This window comes from Xiphias gladius, chromosome 16, assembly GCF_016859285.1.
Source record: "Xiphias gladius isolate SHS-SW01 ecotype Sanya breed wild chromosome 16, ASM1685928v1, whole genome shotgun sequence".
NCBI lineage: Eukaryota > Metazoa > Chordata > Actinopteri > Istiophoriformes > Xiphiidae > Xiphias > Xiphias gladius.
Window position 1 is genome coordinate 12604292 of NC_053415.1, and position 25498 is coordinate 12629789.

The window sequence follows — 25498 nt, forward strand, 5'->3', positions numbered from 1 at the left end:
CATTTTACATCCAGGAAGTCTGTGATCAAAAAATAAAAACAAGCTTTTAAAGCCAATGTGTGATGGTGTTTCTCTGTCTTTTGTGTCTCATTTTTCTCTCAGAATCCACTACAGTTTGGAGACTCGGACTGTGAATCGTCAGAAGCAGAGTGCTCCGATGCCACCATTAGAAACAACAAAGTCGGGGCACCTTCATCGTGGTGAAATCCCGCCCGCCCCAGGGCTCAGTTCTGTTTTTGCCTGGAGGCCATTGCGTCCCACTCTGCCCTGCAGAAAATACAGCAATAAGAGGACAACATTGTAAACATAGCTCCCTATAGCAAAGCCCCATGCAATCTCTCCCAGAGCCTCCCCCAACCCTCCCCTTCATGAGTCCCACTCCCCCTCATTTCTAGCACAGCACCCAGGCAACCATGGCAGGGATTCCCTTTTGAATGATAATGTACAGTAGATAGTGTAACACTCATAATTTATTTTTGTCTGAGTTTTGAAGGAAAATTCAGGACCTCTGTATGTTCTCTGATCCGAGCAGAGAAAAAAACTGACATTTTGAAACTGAGCATGGGCTAACTGTGTGTTAGGGAGAGACTGTGACTGGATGAAGATGCAGACGATGATGATGATGATGAGAAGGATCCCGCGCTGAAGTGCTGATCTATCTGGGGCTGACAGCTGCGGGAAGTTGGTCTCTCAGGTGACTGATGCAGACAAGGAGAGTCACTACGAGCCTTTTGATCTGGCTGAAATCGCTCTCAGCATCTTACTGTTTTAGACCCAAAACCCAAACCTACAAGCCCTCTCTCTCTTACTACAGTTGGACCAACCTGCTTTATCGTGAATTTACAGTGCAGAGCCCCAGTACCCAGCCTCCTCCACTTCCATCCCACCCCCAACGGGGAACAGGGAGCTCACGGAAACAGTGTGAACACCAGCATGAAACAACCTGCCTCGCAACCGGACTTTCTCATTCCCTAAAACCACACGTGTCTAGTCATCGGGACCCCTCCCCCACCGAACTGTCCGAGCATGTCTGTGCAGCTCGCGAAATGCCAAAGCTGCCGGAAGACTGCATGAGGTGGACAAGCTAGCAGAGCAACAGAGACGAAGACTCACCTGACAGCTGACGAAAACTTAAAAAAAAAACAAAACAAGAGGCTCTTCCTCTCTGACCCTGCTCGTACTTCTCTCTAAGACACGCCAACGTCATCGCCATCATCAATCAGATGTCATGACCAGAGTAACTGAGGGAGTTATCAGTGTGTGTATGTGTGTGAACACAAAGCCCTTTCCTCTCCATGAGACATTACAGTTTCAAGTCTCATCTCAGGATTGTTTGAGGACTGTGACCAATTATTGTATGTAGGAATGTTCTTTGAGCGGCACATGTTATGGACCATGCGGGAATATTTAAAAAGGTCTTACAGATAGCCTTGATGTTCAACCCTTTATTGCTGGACATTAATGTTATATAGACACGTAGGGAGTTTTAGTTGCAATCCAGGTGCAGTATCCCATTTCTTGAAATCACTAGGTGCAGCATCTCCCATGTACCATTTTCTAGCAGGGTAATTTATACTGTCTGAAATGTAATGTCCAAAAATTCTAATTATTTTTTGTGCTGTAGTGAATAAAACAGCAATAACATAGGTTGGCACTCAGGTGAGAAAGAAGTTGCTTGCTCAGGATCTGGGGCGTCTAGCTGGCTAGACACAACACAGTGACTGGTGGCTAGAAGGGAGCATTAAGTGTCAAACAGCTTATTATAGATGCTATATTTTTAAATTGTCCCATTTTTGTGAATTCGCCTTTCCAGGGCTCGGCGCTCAGGTTTTATGTCGGTGATTGAGAGCAGGAGTGATGCATCAACAGCCACTAGATGGCGACACTTACAGTGACTTACTTTGCCTTGTCTTATGTAAATGTCCTGACTCCATTCCTTTTGTCTACCCAAGGTCATTTATCCCATGTTTCCTGTGACCATCCAAATCCCAGAATGCCAGCAATATTACTTTTTTGTCCTGTCATCTTTGAAAAGGGATACTGCATCTGTGGGGGCTTCATTTTTATCCATGTTTGAGTGTTTGTCAATTATTTTTGCGGTTGAAAAATAGCCAGCCAGGGTTGAATTTTAACGATAATGATGTCAAGATGTCAGCTCAAGTGTATGCAGACGGCTGAGATTCTACATAAGGAATACAAGCCAGAGACAAGGCCACAGAGCAATTAAGCTGCTCTTGGTTTTCAACAACCTCATCTCAGTGTTAGTTACTCCTGTATATAAACATCTGTAAATGTAATGTGACCTGTTTTTGTCCTCTGTCTTTAACGTCTCGCACAGCTCTGACAGAGCCTTGAGCCTCTGTCACTGACGACCAGCCAAGGGGTTGAAAATGAGCAGGAAATTCTTTAATCTGTATCACATCAGTATTGAACACTGCAGGAGGATGTGAGTCATGCAAACCGAGTAGCACAAGGTGAATCTAAAAGTGTATTGATGGATAATTTACCTTTTTTGCTTGAAAGCTTTGGAAAGGCTCAAATCTGGTACTGAAAAACGGCTGCTGCCTTTCCCCGAGCCTCCTACTACAACCTTCTTCACTCTGTTTACGTTTGTGTGAAATAACTAGTGTGTTGTCATGACTGGGTAATCCGATCAAGCTGTTAATAACATTGTCTTTCTGGCATATATCCTGTGAAGTATGATTGTTGTAAAGGTTTAATTTAATTGTGATTCTTTTTTTTCTTTTTTTCTTTGTAGCTGGCCTACATGATTACTGAATTAATTTATTACGAATAACTGGTAAGGTGCAGTGTTCTTTTTAATTTCAGGCAGCTTTAGAAATGTTGTTACCTATGATTTCTCCTGAAAAGTATTATTTGAAGGAAGCACAATGAAATGGTATGGGAAGAGGACAGTATTTGTGTGTGAGAACAAAAGCATTGTCATATCATTGACTCTGCAGGGGACCATTCATCATTTAGATCATCACTACAGATGAAGTATTGATTTTGCAGACTTTGCATCAGTAATTGGAAACAAGTGTTCCTGAATCTTTTTTTTTTTTTTTTTTTTTTTTTTTCTCGACATAGGTTATAAGGAATCACTCCTGTTTCCAACCAAAAGCCAGTCAAGTGACTGTCACAACAGGGTAATTAAGACTTTAAGCCTGGAGGCAGTTGTGATGCCGATTTCTGTACATCTGCAGTGATCCCTTCCTCTCATTTTTAATCACAATACCAGTTACTTACATCTGAATTTCAGTGAAATCGTCTCTAACTGTGGACATCATGTCGCCTCATCCCATGTATCAAACATTTGCTTCTTTGTTACTCTCATTTCCAACTCCCTTTCCTGTTGAATGGCATTACGATCAACCAATTCTGTCAGTTTTCCTGTATTATCCAGTGTACAGTGCAGTGGGTATCTGGGAGAATAAAATCAGAGCAAACAACTGCATGGAATAAATGCTGATGTACTGTACCCAAAAGCAGTGTGGCCTCACTCTTCTGTGACCAAGAAGATTATTGCTGGTTTTTATCAGCTTTTCTCATAATTTATATTAATTGATGGATGAGTAGACACAAAAAAACACCTCTAATTTTTTTCCACATTATATTTATTCATTCAACTGTCCAGTGATATTTTCAGCAAATGTTAACTGCCTACATCTGTCTGCTCTTAATGTCAGGAATTTGGTGGAGAAACTCTAAAAACCCTTCATTTCAACAACAGACACATTTTAACATATTCTCTCTAAAAATATCAGAATTAGACATGAAAACTCTGAGTTACAAGGCTGTTAATGTATATGTGAAAAAATCTATTAATTTATATTACCAGTTTATGTATACATTTATTTTACTGTGTATACTGAGTATCTTTTGTACAAAAACAACCTTTGGGATGAGTAAAGTTCTACCTTATCTCATCTTACAATAAGCTCAAATATAGTCACTTCACTGGCCTAATTATAATTATTAAGACAAATGTAAACCAAATAAAGAAATGAGAATACCCAAATATTAACTACCAGCTGTCACGTACATTCCTAAGGCTAAGGCAAAATGTATTAAACTAAAATGTAATAAACTTATTTTTACATCCTTAGCTATAGTTCTGAAGTTCTGCACAGTTCTTCTCGTTTCAGATACATGTTTCTATAGCTGTAGTACAGCGGTGAAAGAAGTACTCAGATCTTCTACTTCAGTAAAAGGAGGAATATCACCATGTAGAAATAATATATTACAAGTAAAAATCATTCATTCAGAATTTTAGTTGAGTAAAAGTACACAAGTATTAGCAACAAAATATACTCAAAATACCCAAGTAAAATTTCTCATTATGCAGAATGTTGGATTTTAGAATATTGATCTTTATCTTTATTGAGTTTTACATTTTGCTAAATAAGAAAAACTTAAAGGAAATAATGATATGAGTTACAATAATATAGTAGCAAAATAAAGTGTATTAATGATAACAGTCGTAGTAAATGAGAAAAAAAACAATAGCAAAACTCAAAGAAATTCATATTGAATAATAATTATTAAGTATTAATTATTAACCATTCAAAATAAAGAATAAAGATAATGGATCATTTCAGAAATTTTTTTCTCACTTGACTGGATTATAATATATATTATGGTAAAGGTGGGGCTAATCCTAACTAATGCTGGGTAACTAAATCTGTGGTTACAGTACATCATTTTATTGTTTATCCTATATTGTTTTAATTCTTTCTGAAGCTTTCAAATACATGCAGTGGAGTCAAATCCGTCCCTCGGTTGTGGTGGAGCAGACGTGTACAGTGGCACCAACTGGAAACCCCTGAAGTCCAGTGCACAGACGCACTGAGTTATTCACCGTCACTGCTCCACCAAGTGTATCTAAATAAGCGTCGACACCCGTGGGTGGGGCTTTTGGCCCTGGCAGGACGACAGGCGCAGTCAATACTGCCGAAGTAAGTTCGAGTGCTACGTGCTGCGGAGCCTTCCTCCTGCCCCAACCCGCAGCCCTCGGCTAGTGGGGTGGAGTGAGAAAGGACGAACTCGTAGCGGAAAAGGGCCCTTCCGCCGGACGGTGCCGGGTTATAAAATAAATGCACAGCGTCCTCGGGGGAGCTCTCATTTGGACAGGGCGGAGTCAAACCCTGGAGAAGTGCCCCTGCGTTGCGTTGGGGTTTTTTTTTTTTTTTTTTTTGTACCGAGGGTTAACCTACCGCCAACGAGGAAGCGACCGAACCAGCCACTTCTTTATTTTTGCCTTTTAACGGACCTTTTTTTTTCGGGGTTTTTTTTTTTTTTTTTTTTTTTTTAAAAAAGAAATTTCGTACAGTTTGTCCGTTTTAGGTTGAACAGGTCAAAATGTCCTCGATGGACCTGGAGAAGCTGAAGATGACGGGAGCCGGCCGGGCCATAGCAGTGCTGACCAGCGGCGGAGATGCACAAGGTGACCCGAAAACTCAGCCAAGTTGTCCTGATAACACACTTTGTGGCCTGTGAGTACATGTCCAGACACCAGGCGGGTTTTACTGCCGCGCACGCTCAACGTGAGAAGGAAAACGACCGTCCGGTTGAGGGGACGCGAGCTGACAGTCTGGCCCGACACGCCGTGGCGCAGCTGTCGAACCTTCCGATTTGAGAGAGCTGACTGCAGGCCGGCTGCTCATGGGTCAAAGGTCATGTTTGGCCGCAAACGCTCATTACCGCTATTGTACAGTATCTAACTCACAATGGTGAAAAGTAACTACATTCACCCAAGTTCTGTACTCAAGTACAATTTGAGGTATTACGTGTACTTTACGTGGGTATTTTCGTTGTCTGTTACTTTCTACTTCTACTCCACCGCAAATCGGGGGCAAATAATTGCACTTTTTACTCCACTAAATTTATTTAATAACTTTCGGTACTACACTTACTATTCGGATTCAGAATGTGGAATATAATCAACAAATAAATGACGATGTATCACTGTGGGCTAAGAAGAGATAAGACCTTTCCCTACCCAAAGAGTTCCCCTACCCAGCAGCCTATAAAGTAATTATAGTTACCCCCACCTTCGCCAGCCGCCGCATTATAGTGATGCACATATTAATGCACCAATAATTAGAATCCAGCAACACAGTTTTCTGAAATGAACCGTTGTGCATTGTGAGTAGTTTCACTTTTGGTACTTTAAATTGATGCTTTAGTTTAAGTAAAATTTCGAATGCATGACTTTTACTTGTAACAGAGTATTTTTAGACTGTGAGTACCTTTTTAAAATAAGCGCAGTAAGATACAAGCACTTCTTCCACCACTGGTAACTCGTACAGGCTTGTGGCCTACGTGTCAGGAATTGTTCAAGTAAAACCTGTCAAGTCTCCACAGAGCGGATGGCACCTTTTGCCCAATAACTGATGATGATGAAGTCATATCCACCGCGGTGTTTGACTTCTTCAATCAGAGCCATGTTGCAACCGCGTGTGTGTAATGACTGAAGAGGCAGAGTTGAATCCTAATATTTTTGTGCAACTGTCCCTGACCCAGGGATGAATGCTGCCGTCCGAGCCGTGACCCGAATGGGCATTTATGTGGGGGCCAAGGTCTATCTTATTCATGAGGTAAACAAGCTGTTTCATCCTGTTTGCGACCCTATTGAATATCATTCTTGGTTGACTGGGATTAGACCTACATACTTTTGCTCTTCAGGGATACCAAGGCCTGGTGGATGGGGGAGACAACATCAAACTGGCACACTGGCACAGTGTGACCAACATCATCCAACTGGTAGGTTAAAATATCATCTTTAGTCACTGTTGACAGCAGTGGTAAAGGAAGCTATGATGGGCCTTTTTCACAGTTTTGACTCATCATATTAGAAAAAACTCAGGTGCTATTATAGCATTAGTGATGACTCTTTAATATTCAGGTGTCCCAGTAACAAGCTATGCTATAGGCACATTAGGACCATCATTAATTTTATTGTTTATACCTATACTTTTCCTACTGTCAAATGTCATCATCTCTTCTGTAAAAAAAGCCTTTTGTGCTGTAATTGCATTATAATTTAGGATTCACGTTGTTTCTGTCTTAAATCTCTCTCGATTTCTCTTTTCATGGTTTTATTAGGAATTTTATTATTTCGTCCAGCTCCTCTCATCTGTTCTCTCCCCGCCTGTCTAATACCGGTAATAACCTGGTAAGGGGTCTTGCTGCATGTGGTTTAAGCTTTATCAGCTGGAGAAGCATCAAGCTGCACCATTCAAGAGACAGTTATAAGGAATCCCACTAGACTTTCTGAACTGCCTAATAGTAGGAGTTGTCTCGGAGTTGTGTAGCTATTGTGCCAAAAGGCATGTGCTGCCCTTTCTAAAGCCAATGTAATGGTTGTGTTTGTATTGTTGTGTTTTGACTCACATCATCTTACTGCGCATCACAAAAGTGTCTCAATTGGCCGCTTGTGACCTGGTCAGTAAAAATCCCTACAGGAGCCAGAGCAAAAAGAAATGTTCCTTTCTTTTAGCATGACGTTTGTCAATGACAGATTACGATGTCCTGTCTGCGTTAGCTCAACTGGATTGTGACTCGTCTCTGCTGCAGGGTGGGACCGTGATTGGCAGTGCCCGATGCAAGGCCTTCACAACTCGCGAGGGCAGACTTGCCGCCGCCTTCAACCTGGTGAAGAAAGGCATCACCAACCTGTGTGTGTGTGGTGGAGACGGCAGCCTCACCGGGGCCAACATCTTCCGCAGCGAGTGGAGCAGTTTGCTGGCGGAGCTTGCAGAGAAAGGTAAAGTGCTCTTAAGAAACTATTGTCAACTCTTCAAAACCTTTAAAAAAAACAGTTAGCCGTTATTTTGGGCTAATATTGCATACTGGAAACATAGGGTAAATAAATTTGCATTCTATGGTGAAATAGTCCTTTCTTGTGGAATCATCTTCCATCCATGTCAGCATTGGTACTCTACACAGTTAAAGAGCTGTATCATCTACCCAGCCACCATTTATATTCATGAATCATTCTCTAGCCTTTTCTGTAGTAATATGATGATAACTATATTCTTTTGTTTCGGTCTATATAATAGTATGCCCCTAATACGACATTTCTAACATTGTGTGTGTGGGCGTGCGTGCGTGCGTGCGTGCGTGCTACTTCAGGACGGATCACAGACACTCTGGCCAAGCAGCATGATCACCTGAACATCGTGGGGCTTGTGGGCTCAATAGACAACGACTTCTGTGGCACCGACATGACCATCGGAGCCGACTCTGCGCTGCAGCGCATCATGGAGATAATTGATGCTATCATGACCACTGCGCAGAGGTCAGACACTGGGTGATGTTGAACAGTGACAGCACTGAAGCAGCCGCTGTGTCATCAAAGTGATTATCATTAGGTCACTGATGGAAGTAATCATTCATTTGTTCAGTAATCCTTATTAAATTAGTCACAGAATATGAACATATAACAAGAACACAGTGGAAATTTAATGGAGGAAATGAAATGTAAATAGATATATTTAAAGCAGTAATAGATATACTGGTCTCAGACTTCAGCTGAAACAATTAATTGATGAGTCAATCATCAAACAGAAAATTAAAGGGCTGTTTTGGTAATCAAAAAATGCTAAACGCTCTGGTTCCAGCCTCTTAAATGTGAGGATTTGCTGATATATAATAGTAAACTGTATTTTCGGGTTTGGGACTGTTGTTTTGGCCAAAACATGACATTTGAGGATGTCACCTTGGGCTCAGAAAGATGACGGTGGGAATATTTCACAATTTTATCATTAAATGATTTATTAACAATTCATAAAAATGATCCGCAGATAAACTGATAATGAAAATGATCGTTATTTGCAGCTCTATATCAGGCTCAGCTTAATGTTTATTCATGCTGCCATAATGTAATGATTCATGACCTCCACCAATGACGTCATGTGATCACCCGGGGTCTGTTTGTTGGTTTATTTGTCAGCAGGATTACAGAAATCTACTGAACCGATTTGCACCGAACTTAGTGAAGGGATGGGGCATGGGAAGAACCCATTAAAGTCTGAGGCAGATCCAGATCATTTTAGCACATTTTCTAGTTGTTAATGGAATGCAATGATTTAAGCCAAGTTTTGTACTAACCAACGCCCCCCCCCATTCAAGCCTTTTTGACAGAAGTACTATGAACTCGGCCAGACTTGCTCCCTTATTTGTATGCTCACATACTGTAGCTGCTATAGCTTCGATATAACCGTTGTGTACCTCCTACAGCCACCAGCGCACCTTTGTTTTGGAAGTCATGGGGCGACACTGTGGGTGAGTAACACTTTGACCCTTTTTGCTTTATATGCTACCACTGAAGAAAGCCTCAAGTATTGTGCTATTACTCTAGGTATCTGGCCTTGGTGTCAGCACTGGCATCTGGGGCAGACTGGCTCTTTATCCCAGAGGATCCTCCTCAGGAGGGCTGGGAGGACCTAATGTGTGCCCGTCTAGAGGGGGTAAGACACAAAAACTATACGACAATATAAGTTAGGTCTAGAGATAAAATACAGTACTTAGAAGCAGGATTGTGCTTAATGAATTAATGGCTAAGGCATGTGTGTCTGTTCACCTCCAGAGCCGCATAACAGGGTCAAGACTCAACATTATAATCGTTGCAGAAGGAGCCATCGACATAAATGGCAAGCCCATCTCCTCGGTTTATGTAAAAGATGTAAGTTTAAAGATTTAAGGACTATACTAAACTGCTCACCAACCAAGAGGTAGTTTGATGTTTAATTATAATTCAGATGTTTAACAGGCAAATTATAGAATGTATGTGTGATATTTGTGCCAGTTTATTGATAATGTAATACCAGGATATATAATATAATGCTTTGTTGATTATTAGTTCCATCCATAAAAGGTGCATATCAAGGACAGGTTGTTGTTTGTTGGACGGCAAGCCTGAAACTTGACTTGCAAACTGCTTTACAAGAGTTTCCTCTCAAATGTTTGTTAAGGACTTTTCTCTCACAGCCTGTCTGTCGTGTTTGTCTAGTGAATGACAAAACCATAATACACTGACATGCTCCCATGTCTGTTTGAAGCTGGTGGTAAAGCGGCTGGGTTATGACACCCGAGTGACAGTACTCGGCCATGTTCAGCGCGGAGGAACTCCCTCTGCGTTTGACAGAATACTGGTGAGTTGAACAACATATTTTATATTTTGTTATTTTTGACGCCTGAACAAATTGTTGAGGTGATTATAAATGGTTCATTTTAACAACCCTGGTAATGTTAATTGCATGACCTGCAGATCTGAAAAGCCAAAAAGCAGAACATACCTTACATAGCCTTTACATAACCATTTTACCGCTGCCATGAAAAATATTTGTTTCTGACTGGCTGCCAGGTTTCCATTGAAATTGATGTTTTAATAAGACACCACAAACAAAGATCTGGTTAACAGTTTAACCACTGGTCAAAATCAGTGTGCAAGGTTAACTGCTGGTAATCATTGCAACAATACTTCTGCTTGATATTGACCTCAAACTCTGGTGGATCGGACCTGACAAAAACCTTACTACAAAAAGTGCACATCAGTTTTTATGCAGTTTCTCCTTTTGCTCTCGGTAAGTGGCCAGCGTATTAGTCCTGTAATACACAATGGGATGTCCTGTTATAGGACATTATAAACTCAGCCGATGTTTATCTGTTTATCTGGGATATATCTGACTTTGTAGTGTTAATTGAGAAAACAACATTGCATGTCACGAATCCCAATCTTGAAAAAACAAAATATATATATACGATTACAGTGTTAAGTGACTGATGATGTATTTTACACTGCCCAGTTTCATGTGCAACTAAACTTAACATGATCAAATCTGCTTGTGTATTTAGACACATTATCCACATAACCAGCACAAAACATTACTCATAAGTAGGGGGTGATAATCTCCAACATACATAGCTTATGTATTTAAGTGGACACGCATGTGCACACTTGTTTTTTCAGAGCAGCAAGTTGGGTGTGGAGGCAGTGGTTGCCCTGTTGGAGGCGTCTCCTGACACCCCAGCCTGTGTCATCGGCCTGTCAGGTAACCATGCTGTTCGTCTTCCTCTGATGGAGTGTGTGGAGATGGTGAGTCTCTCTCCTCTCTTCTCTAATTGATATTTAATGGACATGAACATAAACAGTGGGAGGTTGCTGTATTTTTCAACTTTGTACCATCATTTGCAGACTAAGTTGGTGCAGAAGGCCATGAATGAGAAGAGGTTTGATGAGGCTGTCAAACTGCGTGGAGGGTGAGAGCTGAGATTTATTCATGTATATTGAATAGTTATATCATTCATATCTAATTTTCCAAAACTGCCTTGATTAATGTCAACTAATTTTTCGAAGTCTGTTGTAATGTCCATTAAGATTCATTTAATCAAGCCAGCGATTTTTATTTTGTTTTTTTTGTGCAAATAAAAACAAGACAAAGCTAAAACTATTGATGTTCTCGCAGGAGTTTTGAGAACAACTGGAACATCTACAAGGTTCTTGCCTTCCAGAAACCTGCCCAGTCTGAGGTAAGTCTCTCACTAACTAGACACTCATGTGCAACACATGCTTACTGTATGGTATTAGCTTTTACACATGAAAAAGAATGACAAATGTGAAACTAAAATGTGCTTATTAATAATGTCGGACCCATGTTCCCACAGAGCAATTTTTCTTTGGCTATTCTGAATGTGGGAGCTCCGGCTGCAGGGATGAATGCGGCTGTGAGGTCAGCTGTAAGATTAGCACTTGCTCACGGACACAAGGTCTACGCTGTCCAAGATGGATATCAAGGACTTGCCAATGGAGCGGTAAGTCCTTCTCTCTCTGCATCTTTACCACCCTGCAGTAGGTTTTAGCAGTGTATGAGACTGAGGGGAAACTGACAGCTGTCTGTCGGCAGGTTTCTGAGATGGATTGGAACAGTGTGGCGGGATGGACGGGCCAAGGGGGCTCACTGCTGGGGACAAAGCGGTGAGCAACAGAACCCTTTGATTTCAGTAAAATTAATGGATTTAACTACTCCTTAAGAGTACTCCAAGTGTTTAGTACTGTACTTCCATAAAGATGCATTATGAGCATATGGTGATGCCATATACCAACAATACTGTATCACTCGGAAGGATCCCTGTCATATCTCCGAGTGTATTGGCCATTGTGGGCAATGTGGCATGTCAGTGAGTCACTTGATTTGTCAGGTATTTAATTTGCTAGGTTAGCTAAAAATATCCATTTACTGTTGTGAGTTCCTCACAATATATGTTGATATTTTAGAATACCTACCTTTTTAGTTACTCAATTACCTATACTGCAATAGGAGATTTTATCCACATTGCCCAGACCTAGCAAAGCCTGAAATATCCTGACTTTATTCCCTTGTATGTCATTCTCCGAAATCACTGGATACCACACTTCCCCTAAAGCAACTCAATGCTGTTATTTGTTAGACCTTAGACCAATTACATCTTTCAAATGCAATGACCCCAGTTTGTAATGCAGATTCTCTGGTAAAAATATTTGGTCTCCGGGCCAAACCTAAGACACCAGGGTGAGTAATTTTCTTAGACTTGATAAAGCATCCTCCAGAGCTACAGGAGAAATTATACAACCGTTTTCACTGGCTGTGTAGTACTCTGTGACTAGCAAATTGCATTGGACATGTAAAATTGGTGGAGTGCCCCTGCAGGTGATTTTTAAAGTCTGTTTCATGTCCTTCTTCAGGACTCTTCCAAACAAACACATGGAGAAGATTGTGGAAACCATTGCAAAGTTCAACATCTCAGCTCTGCTTGTAATTGGAGGGTTTGAGGTAGAGTGTTGGTCATATATAGGTAGTGTATTAATTCATAGTGTCAGTGTTACATCAGAGTGATTTTCAATATACGCCTTGATGATGTTCAAAGGGGTATGAAGGTGTGCTGCAGCTGTTTGAGGCCCGGAGTCATTATGATGAGCTCTGCATCCCCATGTGTGTAATTCCTGCCACCATCAGCAACAACGTCCCTGGAACTGACTTCAGCCTGGGAGCAGACACTGCTGTCAATGCTGCCATGGAGGTAACACTGAGCAGATGGCACATTAACTGTGTGACTTTGATGTTTCAGGATTAAATGGGGGCTGAACCATGCCAGGAAACATCATGTCAAATATGAGCTGCTGTATTACTAAGCTAGACTTTGAACTCCTCATACAGTGTCAAAACAGAGGTGACGGGGAGCATTTAGAGATTTTGTTTTTAAATTTAAACTTTGAGAAGAAGGAGACTGAGACAAGCAGTTCTCTGGTTAACCCCTGTAATTCTATATTAAGTGCCACACCTGGAAAAGGAGAATAAATAAGTAACCAGTAGTGCTTTCTCCAAAAATAAACCAAAATAAAAAAACCTTCCTGTGAGGAACAGCGTATGTCTCTTCAAGCTGCTCCATTCTGGTCTTTTACTTTATGTAGAAGCTGTATAGTGGTCTACAAAACTGACATACACAGTATAGTTGAGGGTTCATCAGGAGTAAGTTAAAGCTAACTCTTCCTTGACTTCCACACCCACACTTTGACCGTGCCTTCAATTGTCTCCTTTTCACATTGCCATTTCAATTTCCTCATCAGGGTTGCGACAAGATCAAGCAGTCTGCCACTGGGACCAAAAGAAGAGTGTTTGTGGTGGAGACTATGGGTGGATACTGTGGCTATCTGGCAACCTCAACTGGTATAGCTGTGGGCGCTGATGCAGCCTACATCTTTGAAGAACCTTTCAACATCCATGACCTAAAGGTACGACCAAAAGAAAAACATGTCCTGTTTCTTTCATCTATAATGTTCAAAGCTTTCTGTTTCTTCAATTATCTGGCCTTTTGACAGACCAATGTGGAGCATTTAACTGAAAAGATGAAGAAGGACATCCAGCGTGGTCTAATACTGAGGTACATAATGCTCTGTCAGCCATTCAGATTCTCATGTAATGCTGGTAGCTGAAGCTAATGAAAAAAAGTGTCTTTGCATCTTTTAATCTCTGTTCCATCTGTGTTTTTGCTGTCATGTTACATACTGTAGACATACTGAATGGTGTGTAAGTGTGTACATATATCTCCATCTTTGAAACAAGAGACTAGCTCTGTTGGCTGTACTTCAGGTTAGGGGTTTTAAGTTAAATGCTAACATCAGCACGTTAACATGGCCACAGTGACCATGCTAACATTCTGATGTTATACGGGTAATATTTATCAGGGTCACCAACTTAGCTTAGCATGTTAGCATGTGAACTTTTGCTAAATACAAAGAACAGCTGAGGCTGATGAGAATTACTTTAGTTTGCAGGTATTTGGTCATAAATCATAGTTTTTGGACAAACTTTACATTTTGGCTAGTTTATGTTAATTCTGAGGATCACCAAAGTCCGGAGGATTTATCATCTGGAGCACGATTGCTTCTACAAAATTTCATGGCCATGCATCAAAACGTTGAGATATTTCAGTCCGGAGCAAAGTGGCAGAGAGACTGACCGAAGGACATTGCTATCTTTAGGAATAAAAAAAAAATCACACTTTATATATGAAACGTTGTCAGACTTAGTTTTTGCTTTGTTGATCCTTTTCTCTGTTCTAACAGGAATGAAAAATGCCATGAAAATTACACCACAGATTTCATCCATAGGCTGTATTCGTCAGAGGGAAAGGGCATCTTTGACTGCAGAGTCAATGTGTTAGGACACCTTCAGCAGGTGTGGCGACATCGTATGAGATTCATCCACTTTGGCAAAACACAGTTTAGCAACTTACAAATTATATCAATTACAGTAACAATATAAGTGACTCTCATATACTGTGAAGAGACTTGAGTCTTGCAACATATTTGTACTCATTTTGTGTCTTTGTGCTCTAGGGAGGGGCACCTTCTCCCTTTGATAGAAATTTTGGTACGAAGTTGGGTGTAAGGGCTATCCAGTGGATTTCAGACAGGATGACAGGAAACTTCCGACAAGGTGGAGTCACTGTATAAAGTCACATTTGTTTATTAATAAATTGTCAGAAAACCCAAAGTCAAACTGCAGTGATGTAATGATTCCACCAATTCCCCCACCAGGCCGTGTGTTTGCTAACTCACCGGATACAGCATGCGTGCTTGGCCTCAACAGGAAGGTCATCTCATTCATCCCCGTCACTGAACTGAAGGCGGTGACTGATTTTGAGTAAGCAAATTCAGTGTTTTTGTCACATAACAAGTGTTGATTATTAATTAGTCTCACTAATATGTGGAATACTGTTTTTCACTGGTTTTCAGGCACCGGATGCCCAAGGTCCAGTGGTGGTTTAATCTGCGGCCGATGCTAAAAATGTTAGCCAAGTACCAAACCAGCTTCTGTGAATATGTCCCAGGAGAGATTGAACATGTGACTCGACACTCCATCAGCATTGATTCTGGGTTCTAGGCTCACTGAAACTATAGTATCCCCTCTGCACTTTTTTAACCCATATTTGTCCAGCCTTTGTTTCTACACAGATTAGAGAATTTAAGAATGATTTTCAATCTGCTAATGTGCATTTGCAGGACTTACAAAGCCAGCACTGTTCTCAGGCTGTTGTCAATGTCGTAGTAGCTACATTATTGTAAATAATATATAAGTGTACTTACAGAGTTGATTTATTGAATGAGGATTTCAATACATAACATTTTGCTATTCCTTGTGCCAAGCGGACCTTTGTATAGTCAAATCACTGCCATTAAAAAGACAACCAAGTGTGCCATCAAGCTAAAATTTTATTAATTTACTCCTAAATATGTTATATAAAGCAGATTGTATGTGATGTGCTTTGCTTTCAAAATCACATACAAAAGAAATTCCAACTTTACTGACAAAAAATACTGAGCCACTTATGTCAGCGTGACTGTGTGAGTCATGGGACCAGCGATGTGTTCATTTCATGTTATTTACACACTGTGTAGGACTGAAACACTGCTTCTGTCATTCATTAATGCAACTGAACAGCAAATCACAAAATATCAATAAGCTGTTCATTATAGTGTGTAGAAATAAACTTTACAACTACTGTACTTGAATAGGAAAATCTGTAAAGACATATGAACTTGTGTATTATTTTGCTACTAGCGCTAGATCTCTATCTTCAATAAAATATTACTCAACTATGTCGTATTTGTTCAATGTAATGTGAATAGTTTTTTCAAATAAGCTATTAAGTAAAACAGACAAATAGCAACCATTTACCGGAATAAAAAATGAAAAATGCTCTTAGAAAAGTCACATCTGGAAAATATCACTTAGATTTTTAGCTGTTGAACTCTTGTAAATTTTATAATGCTGTTAAACCATGAGCTCTTACCTTGAATATTTTTCATTGCCCACTAAATGAGAACATTACTGAGGATAATAAGCCAGGAACTGGTCCTAGAACCAAATAAATGAACCATTTTAGATATTTTTCATATAACTCAAAGGTTGAATGAAAATGGAAAAGCATCCCTGGTGTTATCTTTGTCTGTTGGCTGAGGGCTCTCGAAGGTGAAGGCAAACTTAAACTCTTCATTTTGCTCTGATTGGTCAAACAGGAAGTCAGGGCCTGAAAAATCATTTAAACACGTGTAGTTCAATGCAGGTAACACAAATCACAAAAAAGAGATTTGATTTGATACTTACAGGTTGAAAACCTTGATTCTGTGGTTTTCTGAAAAGAGATGAACTGTGTTTGGTATTTTTGTTCTAGCAGTACTGTATGAAAAGGGTCCCAGTAAAAAATGCAGTACCTTATCATTGAAAAAGGAGCCAGTAAAAGCAAAAGATGTGTCCTGCAAAGAAACCTGCAGGTAATTCCAAAACTAAGAAACATTGATTTCTGTCATATCGCTTACTCCTTTCGCGCGCCCCTCACCTCATCCTGTGATGTGCCCACATCAAATCCAAATCCAGAGAAGCCTGGGGTGCTGGGATCAGAGTTCAGAGAGAACAGGAAAGTTGGAGATCTGGTATCAGAGGCCCCTTGGTTTGGGGAACTGGCAGGGCTAAAGCTGAAGTAAACACATGACACATAGCTCTCGATAGCTGTCTTGGCAGCGATTTAAAGTGCTGGACAACTTAGACAAAACCTTACTGAAATGGGAATGTTGTGGTGGAAGATGCAGCTCTCCTTTTTGATGGTGAGGACTGAGGAATAGTTTCATGAGATGATGACTGAGAAACAGCAGTGAGTCCCTCATTGTCCTTTTTGCTTGGTGTCTGATCTTCATCTGCACCTACTCTTTCCTCTATCTTGTCCTCCACTGCCTCCTCTACCTCTGACACAGTAGATTGTTGTTCCTGTGCAGAAAACACCTTGAAAAATAGCTTGTCATGCAGTTTTTTTTTTGTTAAAAATTGGTTATCTACAAACCTGAGCCGAAATTACCCCTGATGATGTCATCAGGGTTACTTCCTCAGACTACAGAAAGCTCCCTCCAGAGCCACAGATGACATTACAAAAGTTTTCACAGGCTGAGTAGTACTCCTCGTGATGAGTACACTGACTTTAAGTTGATTGTAACATGTAAAAGTGGAGTGTCTCTGTAAATAAAGGTTCTATCACCTCCACTATTTCACGGTGGATACAGTACAGTTCAATATATTAGATATCAAAACCAGTACCTTAAAGATAGTTTAGGCAAGATACCAGCAGTAAGAGGGAAAATGTTTTTGGTAAAGTGGGAAAAGTAGCCATTTTAAGGTCAGTCTTACCAAGACTTGGTCCTGTATACTGGTTTCCTTTTCCTGCTTATCCATGTGCATCTCATCTGGCCAACTTTGCTCTGAAGAAATATGTATTTTACTGATGAGGTTTTATGTAACATAAACACCAAAAAATAAAGAACATCGTCTGTAAAGGTGTTGGCATTCACTGAAATGCATATCAGACTTTTCTCTACTTACCATCCAACTGTTTATATGACCACAGCTCACTGCTCGCGTCTTCTGGGTAAGGGCTGCAGGCGGTAGAATCCAGGACCTTGTGTTCCTCGTGAATATCTCCAGCATTTTCCTCTACGGATACTTTATGACGATTCTGCGACATCTGTTCATGTTTAACAGTTTGGCTACTTATAATATGATGCTCTTTTAGAACAAACAGCTTTGACTTAGTTTAGATTTTGCATAAATAGTGTTTACAATTGGCTTATAACTGCATTTTAAAAGTATTTCACGTTTTCTAGAATTTGGACAGGTTTAAAATGTCATCAATTTTGACTTATGACATCCAAATACCTTTGTCTGGTTGAGATGAAGAGAGGAGATGTCAATAGCAGAATAACTCTCCTCCTCTGTCTGAGGATCTGATTGTTTCTCTGGTTCTTTTATGGGCAGTTGGCCAGAGACACTAGAAAGAAAAACTGAGTCAATGGGAGGAAAAACTAAGCTTTGCAAGAGGCTATGTGGCATTATTCTTTATTATCTATAAGATTCACAGAAAGATACCTCTCTGATAATTTCTCAGTGGAAGTAGAATTGACTGCTGGGCCTGGTCAGACAGAAAAAAGATCAACTGCATTAAGAGCTGTAAATATTTCAGCTCTACCAGAGCAAGATGTGATGTGATAAGAAGTTTATTACCAGTGAAATGGTCCAGCTCTGTCTGTTTCATTGTGATTTGTTCATCACAGGCCTTGATCCTACACTCAACTTCATCTTTTTCAGCCTGCAGCTTGAGGAGTTTCTGAGCCAGAGGATGTTGGCAATAATATTCTTGATGTGACTGGAATATCTTTCTGTAGCTTGCAATCCTCTCTTCGTAGACTTCCCTTGTTGGGTTACAAATAAAGAGCAATTCAGCTTTGTCAATAAGGGCACACAAAAGATGCATTAGACATAATTCAACACCATAGCTAAGTGAACCCACATGTCATGGTTGTAGCTGGATTTTCTGCTCTCAAGGTCTGCTTTCAGCCTCTGCTCATACTGAAGAAGCAGGCTGTTAGTCGCCTTCATGCTGATGTTACACAGATGACAAGCGGTAATATATGAATATCTATACTATACGGCACTGTTTATGTTAAGTAAAATGTACATTTGATTATGCGTCACCTTGATCCATAATGGCTTGGCCTAGTCATCATACCTTTTTGCATTTGCTTTATTATGTATCACAGAGCTCTGCTTCACCCTGATTTCTTCCTCAAGTTGCCTGATATTTCTGTGAATTGTTTCAATGTAAGACCTTCTCTCAGCAATGTCAGCTCTGAACACTGTTGACAAATATATAAACACAGCACAAAATGCTATGACATTAAAAAAAACCAAAAAAAAACAAACCATGATGTGTGCCTTTGGGCTAGTTTGTTATAGCCAGTCTTTCATACAGGCGTTTAATTTTTTATTGGCATACCTATAGTTTGTTGGGTGATTTCTTTCTTCTTTTGAGAAAGCTCTCGAGTTTGAAGAGCTACAAAATACAAATGACAGTTATCTTATATCTTTAAAGTGCTATTATCTTATGAAGTTGCTCACTTGAATTAGCTTAGGCTGTCAGTTACTCCCCCCTTAGCCAAGCAGCTAACGTTAGCTGACGTTAAACCTTTACAAAGCTCAAGTTACAACAGAAGAACAACATTCACATACGATAAACGCAAAAGCCGAACACACCGATATGAAAGAGGAGGGTGTCGACATTACGAAGTGAATACTGGTCGTTCATTTTCACACCGGCGTTAGCGACGTTAGCTGATCCCCGTCTCAGCTGCCAAGCGGGAGGCCGTTGGGGTCAACTGTGTCAGACGTTAGGAGAAGCAGTTTTGACGCAAAAATGACTTTCATGAGTCCGGCCAGGGAATTCACGTCGCGACCTATTTCAATCACGAGAACCACGATATAAGTTTTACCATGAGCTTTTAAGTGCCATGCTGATATTAGCCACTAGTGTTATATCAGTAACCTCGTCTCAAGTCGGCGTGATATGCCGTAAGGGTTCACTTGAGGATCTTTCACTTCAACTGAAACTGACTTTTGGTTTAACTAACCATTTGTACATTTGGGCAGACGTTTTATAATCAGTCAGCTATTCTGAATAGTCGATGGTCATATAAAAGTGACCCTGACTTTATTAAGAAAGAACTGAATGATTAATAATTTGGTCTTACATGAAAGCTAGTGACCTCTCATACTTGTACATATTTAACCTGTACTGATTTTTTTATACATTGCCTAATTATGTATTTGTTTATTTACTTACTTAACTGTGTTCAAACCATGTGGCGCTTCTAGCCCATATAGATGTTGATACAACTTACTTAAAATAAAATTTCAGGGGTTTTGAAGTTGTCATATTGGCTATTCAACTGAGGGAATTGCTGCTCATGCGGTAGCCTCGCTTCATCTTTGCGTATATGATTGTCATTTATTTATGCTCTTAATTTAAGAATGGTTTGCTGTGGTCGGCATTTTCCTTGAGACAATCCTATCAGCACGTTCACATGACAGCGGTGGGGTCACGGACGGTGGGGCTTGGTCACGCGACTGGTGTGGCAGAGGTTAGAGAGGCGGGCTTAGTGCCATTCTCGAAATCACTTTTTGCGTAGCGCATCTGTGTCGGCGAAGAGACATTGCTGTGATGCACGGGCTCCTGCCAAGCGTCGAGACAGACTCGGCGATTTCTCCTCGCACGGCGCTGTTTATCCACCCGATGCCCGTCCAGTCTGTGCAGGGTAAGGTTACTCTTTAGTTGCAATTCTAGTCACCGTACATGTTGTTCGCCGGCTGGCGTCTGCAGACAAAGAGCGGACATGGGTGGGATTTAAATGGGAGGGGATCAGCTGTATGAAGAATGGGTTGTTTTTGTCGATATCACCCCCCCCTTATGGTATCATATTATGCATTCTTTTGGAGGGGGGGGGGGGGTGCCGCAATCCGTTTGTGAATGGTGTAGTTTTTTTCTGTCATTATGTTTGTAAAGAGCAGGATAGGATGATGGTCATAGACCGAGCTCCGGGCATTTCCACTGAGAGTATCTGTGCACTGTCATGCAAAAGAGGGACAACCCCCCCCCTGTTTTGAGCAAATCCATCATGCTTTGTTTGTCATCTCTCTAGTGCGATTTGGTCTCTCTCTGTTCAGGTACTTTGATGCCATTAGATCAATACTCAAGTGACATTTGATAGATGTTATTAGTCATGATCATAGAATAGGCGACTGTGCAGGATCTAGACCAGGATCACTGTACATACAGGGTTATTGTGACTGTAAAAAAATCAAACCGGCTTTTAATTGCATTCTCTCTCTCTCTCTCTCTCTCTCGTTTACGTGTATGCGCTTTTATCAATTTGCATTCAGCTGGAAATATTCATTAGACTGAAAACTTAAACACAATGGGTGGACATTGTGCTGCTCCAGACTTCACTAGTCTCCATATATAACCATATATAAAAGAGTCAAAGAGTTTGCTGGATCAGGTGAGAGCATGGCACAGGTAGAGGAGCCTCAAACCCAAGGAGAGGGCAGCCCCCAGATGATCTCCTTAAGATCAGACATTTCAGGGAACCATGTGGACGATGGAGAAGTGGGACCCTCTCTAAGGCGGAAGCGGAGGAAGAAGAAAGACCTGCGTCCAGAGTCCATCATCGTTTACCGCTCTGAAATGGAGAAGGCACCTGGAGAGGACCAAGGTGGTGAGGAAGGAGCAGAGAGGAGCACTGAGGAGGGAGCTAAATTCCTCTGCACGCCTACAGGCGAGGGTGAGAGGGGTGAAATATTCTGTTAACATCATGAAGCCACGTGCCAGCCTATTATTCCTGGAGGAAGGGATCTCTCATTTGAACAATTCATTGGTGTTTGACATACAGTGTACCAAGCAATTTTTACCTTGCAAATCAGGTATATGTAAAAAAAACTAAGGAAGGTTTATTGTGAAATGATGTACTTAAAGTGAGTCTATGACAATGATGGGATGGCATCACATTAAATACTTCTAAATTTAGAAAAGAAAAAACATGAATTAATCTCAGTCAACCGCATGTCTACGTTAAGGTACAGTAAATAGACTTTTTAGAGTGTTTCACTCTGCTACACATAAGTCTCCATGGTCCTACTTTGGTTTATCTTAGTTTAGTTCCCAATAAATAGGACACACAAATGAAGGGAACCTTATTTTGTGTTATCTGTCAGATGGGTAAAAGTCTTATATCATATTATCTCTTAACAGGTGGAGGCTGGAGCCTTCCTCCAGACAGCCGTTACGTGACCCTGACAGGCACCATCACCCGGGGCAAGAAGAAGGGTCAGGTGGTGGACATACATGTCACTTTGACAGAGAAGGAAATCAGGGATCTGGCCAAGTCAAAGGAACGTCTTGATGCAGAGTGTGAGGCGGGGGAAGGCTCTAAGGGCACCTGCAGCTTAGGTGTGTGCCAGGGACCCCATGTTGTCCTGTGGAGCATCTCCTGCGCCCCTGTGATTTTCCTCCTCTCCTTCATCACCTCCTTCTACTACGGCACTCTCACCTGGTACAATGTCTTCCTGGTGTACAATGAGGAGCGGACATTCTGGCACAAGATTACAATATGCCCCTTCCTCATCATCTTCTACCCCATGCTCATCATGCCCATGGCGCTGTCTCTGGCTCTCTACTCTGCTGTGGTGCAGGTGTCCTGGGCCTTCAGCGAGTGGTGGCAGGCAGTGCGAGACCTGGAGAAAGGCTTCTGTGGCTGGGCCTGTGGGAAGCTGGGACTGGAGGACTGTTCCCCCTACAGCATAGTGGAGCTGCTCGACTCTGACACTGTTTCTGGCACTCTGCAGAGCAAGGCGCCCAGTGAACTCGCCCAGACATCATCAGTGTGAAACAGGGTGACGCTGAGGTCCAAGGCACATATTGATGATGGCGTCAAAGTTGCAAGTGCTTTTAATAATTTGATTGATATTCATCACGAGTTTGGGTCCATCATAAAAGACAAACAAGTGCCAGAAAGTTCAATTTAATCACAGAAAACTGAGCTTAAAGGTTCATTTCTGACCTTGGAAATAGTTTGATGAAAACTCCATCTACTCTGCTGTGGTGCAGGTGTCCTGGGCCTTCAGCGAGTGGTGGCAGGCAGTGCGAGACCTGGAGAAAGGCTTCTTTGGCTGGGCCACAGAAGCCACTTACTCGACTAATTGAAGGGTCCACTTACTTGACTAATTGAGCAAACTCCATCTGCTGATGAAGGCCTTGAGATTTTGCTGAAAGTTCCAGAAGAAACAAATTCTAAGGAACGTTCGATAAGAATTTATTGTCAAAATAAGAGAGAAGTATTTTTAAACTACTCAACTATGCTTTTCTGTAAAGGATAACTTATTAAACACTGCCTGAACTGTCCTAAGGGGCTGAACTATTGTTACAAAGTTGTAAAGCACTGAACTCTGAGCCAGGGAGTGGATATTATGGGTAATTTTTTACTTACAGGTTGTTATGGTCATCACAGCTCCCATCAGAGCATTAAATTGCCTCCAGTAATTATAGAAAAGCACTGCGACTCAAAGATCTTCTTATACATTCAGTATAGACCTTGAATCCTACAGTTTTCATAAACTGGCTGTGGACACTGATAGACGCTTTATTGGAGGCCTCCAAGTTAAATCAAGTTTCACTTCATCTGTAAATATCTGTAATTAAATGTATGTGATCACTGTGCCGTGCACTGACATCAAAAACAGCATGCATTTCAAAGGAAACTCCGTTTTGTATGTGAAGTTGTACTTGAAACAAGGCTGGAGTACCAACTTGGAAAATTGGACATTATTGGGCAACTGCTCCAGTGCCACAGATCCGGGTTTAATGTGTGTCAGTTTCTTTGGGAATTTGATTAATTACTAATTTAATTGGGAATATGCACCACTGAGCACAACACTGATTAAAACAATAAGCATCTGAACATGGTCAAATGCCTTGTTGAGGGATTCTGTGTCAGCATCGAGTTTTTAAAGGACAAGGCTGTTGTTACTCTGTATTTTTCTTGCTGTCAACCAAACCCACGAATGTAGATCTCAAAATAATCTACAGAGTGCGTGTTTAGGGTAATGAAGGAACCCAGTGCACCAGTGTGGCTCATTGTTGTGTTTTATAAAAATTTGGAGAACAATGACAGTCTATGACACAGAGGAATTAGCAACATCAGTCTTTTCATAGGATTTATTGACAATAAGAAAAAAATATAGATTATTCCAAGCCCTATCCTTTAAAACGTGTATTATTCCCTATGATATTATGCTAACGGTGCATATTAACAGATTTGTGTTTCATCCAATCATCTCAAACATTCTGAAACACATTAAAACTTGTGGGTAGAAAGTATCCTAACATGTTAGTACTTGTTGGTTTCTGGGCCTCTAAACTAATTATAATTAAGCTGCCATGTGTAGTGTGCTTGGAGTCTACTGAGTACATAAACAATGCACAGAGAGTAGGAGGAAGAGAAGTAGGAGATATTTTTGCCACAGGGCCCTCTAGGGAGTTAACTCAGCCATGATTTGAAGCCATAGTCAGGGCAAGCTGACAAATCAAGTATTTCTATGGTGAATTTGTGTTTGTTTTTTGTTTTTTTCAATGTCATGTTTTCATACGTTCAAGACACCATCAAACAGATGTTTGTGATCTTAAACTACTTGTGCTGTCTTCACAGGTTTGGTCCACACATGAGTAAAATGAAGTTCTCTGTAATTTTCTATCTGAGAATTCCTGTTACATATCAACACATTCATCTTTTAGATGTTGCTTTAATTTATTTTAAATATTGAAGTCTAGTACACTTTCTGAAATTCCTGTAGCAAGGTGTTTTATACTCTGGCAATTTGACATAAATGTATTGCAAACTGCTACCATGAACTGATTGAAACACATATGTAGTGTTTCAACATAGATTGAAACACTACATACCCACACACACATGGGGGTTGGTTTAAATAGATCAGACGGTTTAAATATTTGTTGATTCAAATGTTTATAATTAGACTTAATTTAACTTTACTTTCTTACAGGCAAAGACATGAATCAGTGGTTGTGGATTGAATCTGTATTCCACATTAGGCTACATGTTGAGAATCCACAATATGCAAAGTGAAGAATCACACAAATTCAATAAAGTGTTGTATCATTACATTGCAATTATGTGGTAACTTTAAAATTTAAATTGTGGAAAACAACATCTTGTTTACAAGTCCGCATACATCCCTGCATGGTGCACACAGATGCATAGTTTGGTGGGATTTGAGATCTGATTACTGGCACCCTGGTGTTACATTGGGGTGCTTACTGAAGAAAATCCATATGTCCCAATGCAAGCTCAGCAGTGTGCCAAATACAGTATGTTAGAGAAAAGCACTGCCAGGGTGAATACATGCTTACCAGCTTGTACTGTCCTGTTTACTCTCCCATTTTGTTAAACTAACTTTAAAACACCTTGAAGTTAAAACGCAGGAACATAGCCCGAGGGTTACAACTGGACAAATGAGCTAGGGCCACGGCTACTATGTAATTGAGGACAGTGAGGTCCGGT

The 25498-nt window shown here is 40.8% G+C and overlaps 4 protein-coding genes across 16 annotated transcripts in view; 3 read left to right on the forward strand and 1 right to left on the reverse strand.

Moving 5' to 3' along the window:
* The window catches only part of si:ch211-45c16.2 (mitogen-activated protein kinase kinase kinase 13), a 35544-nt gene extending 31498 nt beyond the window's left edge, over nt 1-4046 (forward strand). For all 10 annotated transcript variants that reach the window (XM_040148463.1, XM_040148471.1, XM_040148472.1 and 7 more), the window contains one exon: nt 103-4046. In XM_040148463.1, coding sequence (XP_040004397.1) covers nt 103-204 — 102 coding nt within the window. In that variant the 3' untranslated portion in view covers nt 205-4046. The remainder of the gene's footprint in view (nt 1-102) is intronic.
* A 1244-nt stretch (nt 4047-5290) lies between these two features.
* pfkla (phosphofructokinase, liver a) lies at nt 5291-15682 on the forward strand. The gene is made up of 22 exons (XM_040147688.1): nt 5291-5446; nt 6526-6599; nt 6688-6765; nt 7579-7768; nt 8137-8302; nt 9244-9288; nt 9365-9473; nt 9593-9688; nt 10065-10157; nt 10976-11101; nt 11201-11265; nt 11472-11535; nt 11671-11817; nt 11910-11980; nt 12728-12815; nt 12910-13062; nt 13610-13774; nt 13862-13923; nt 14609-14720; nt 14882-14981; nt 15083-15188; nt 15281-15682. The coding sequence occupies exons 1-22, from the start codon at nt 5362-5364 to the stop codon at nt 15426-15428; spliced, it is 2343 nt and encodes a 780-aa protein (XP_040003622.1). The 5' UTR covers nt 5291-5361; the 3' UTR covers nt 15429-15682.
* Nucleotides 15683-16143: 461 nt separating this feature from the next.
* Nucleotides 16144-19922, reverse strand: LOC120801129. 2 transcript variants are annotated; one of them, XM_040147689.1, is made up of 14 exons: nt 19623-19922; nt 19366-19422; nt 19099-19225; nt 18880-18969; nt 18594-18781; nt 18459-18501; nt 18249-18360; nt 17916-18057; nt 17724-17794; nt 17104-17309; nt 16885-17020; nt 16760-16801; nt 16653-16680; nt 16144-16575 (listed from the first exon to the last, which is right to left on the reverse strand). In XM_040147689.1, exons 1-14 carry the CDS (start codon nt 19672-19674, stop codon nt 16448-16450), a joined length of 1422 nt encoding a protein of 473 aa, XP_040003623.1. In that variant the 5' UTR covers nt 19675-19922; the 3' UTR covers nt 16144-16447. The 2 variants fall into 2 exon arrangements, with proteins under 2 accessions (XP_040003623.1, XP_040003624.1); XM_040147690.1 differs by lacking the exon at nt 16760-16801.
* Nucleotides 19923-20436: 514 nt separating this feature from the next.
* Nucleotides 20437-25067, forward strand: tmem169b (transmembrane protein 169b). 3 transcript variants are annotated; one of them, XM_040147692.1, is made up of 5 exons: nt 20568-20680; nt 21306-21349; nt 21390-21706; nt 22174-22665; nt 23081-25067. In XM_040147692.1, the coding sequence occupies exons 3-5, from the start codon at nt 21433-21435 to the stop codon at nt 23122-23124; spliced, it is 810 nt and encodes a 269-aa protein (XP_040003626.1). In that variant the 5' UTR covers nt 20568-20680; nt 21306-21349; nt 21390-21432; the 3' UTR covers nt 23125-25067. The 3 variants fall into 3 exon arrangements, with proteins under 3 accessions (XP_040003627.1, XP_040003626.1, XP_040003625.1); XM_040147691.1 differs by having other exon boundaries at nt 22174-25067; XM_040147693.1 differs by lacking the exons at nt 21306-21349; nt 21390-21706 and having other exon boundaries at nt 20437-20680; nt 22174-25067.
* Nucleotides 25068-25498: the final 431 nt, after the last annotated feature.

What these genes read in the sequence shown, in the direction of transcription:
- pfkla (XM_040147688.1), top strand. Translation starts at nt 5,362, where the DNA reads ATGTCCTCGATGGACCTGGAGAAGCTGAAGATGACGGGAGCCGGCCGG. An exon ending in TGTGTGCCCGTCTAGAGGGG is followed by an intron (nt 9,474 to 9,592) that starts GTAAGACACAAA and finishes GTTCACCTCCAG; the next exon opens with AGCCGCATAACAGGGTCAAG. An exon ending in CCTCGGTTTATGTAAAAGAT is followed by an intron (nt 9,689 to 10,064) that starts GTAAGTTTAAAG and finishes GTCTGTTTGAAG; the next exon opens with CTGGTGGTAAAGCGGCTGGG.
- tmem169b (XM_040147691.1), top strand. Translation starts at nt 21,433, where the DNA reads ATGGCACAGGTAGAGGAGCCTCAAACCCAAGGAGAGGGCAGCCCCCAG. An exon ending in CTGCACGCCTACAGGCGAGG is followed by an intron (nt 21,707 to 22,173) that starts GTGAGAGGGGTG and finishes ATCTCTTAACAG; the next exon opens with GTGGAGGCTGGAGCCTTCCT.
- LOC120801129 (XM_040147689.1), bottom strand. Translation starts at nt 19,674, where the DNA reads ATGAACGACCAGTATTCACTTCGTAATGTCGACACCCTCCTCTTTCAT. An exon ending in TTCATCTCAACCAGACAAAG is followed by an intron (nt 18,058 to 18,248) that starts GTATTTGGATGT and finishes AAACATGAACAG; the next exon opens with ATGTCGCAGAATCGTCATAA. An exon ending in TGGGCACATCACAGGATGAG is followed by an intron (nt 16,802 to 16,884) that starts GTGAGGGGCGCG and finishes GTTTCTTTGCAG; the next exon opens with GACACATCTTTTGCTTTTAC.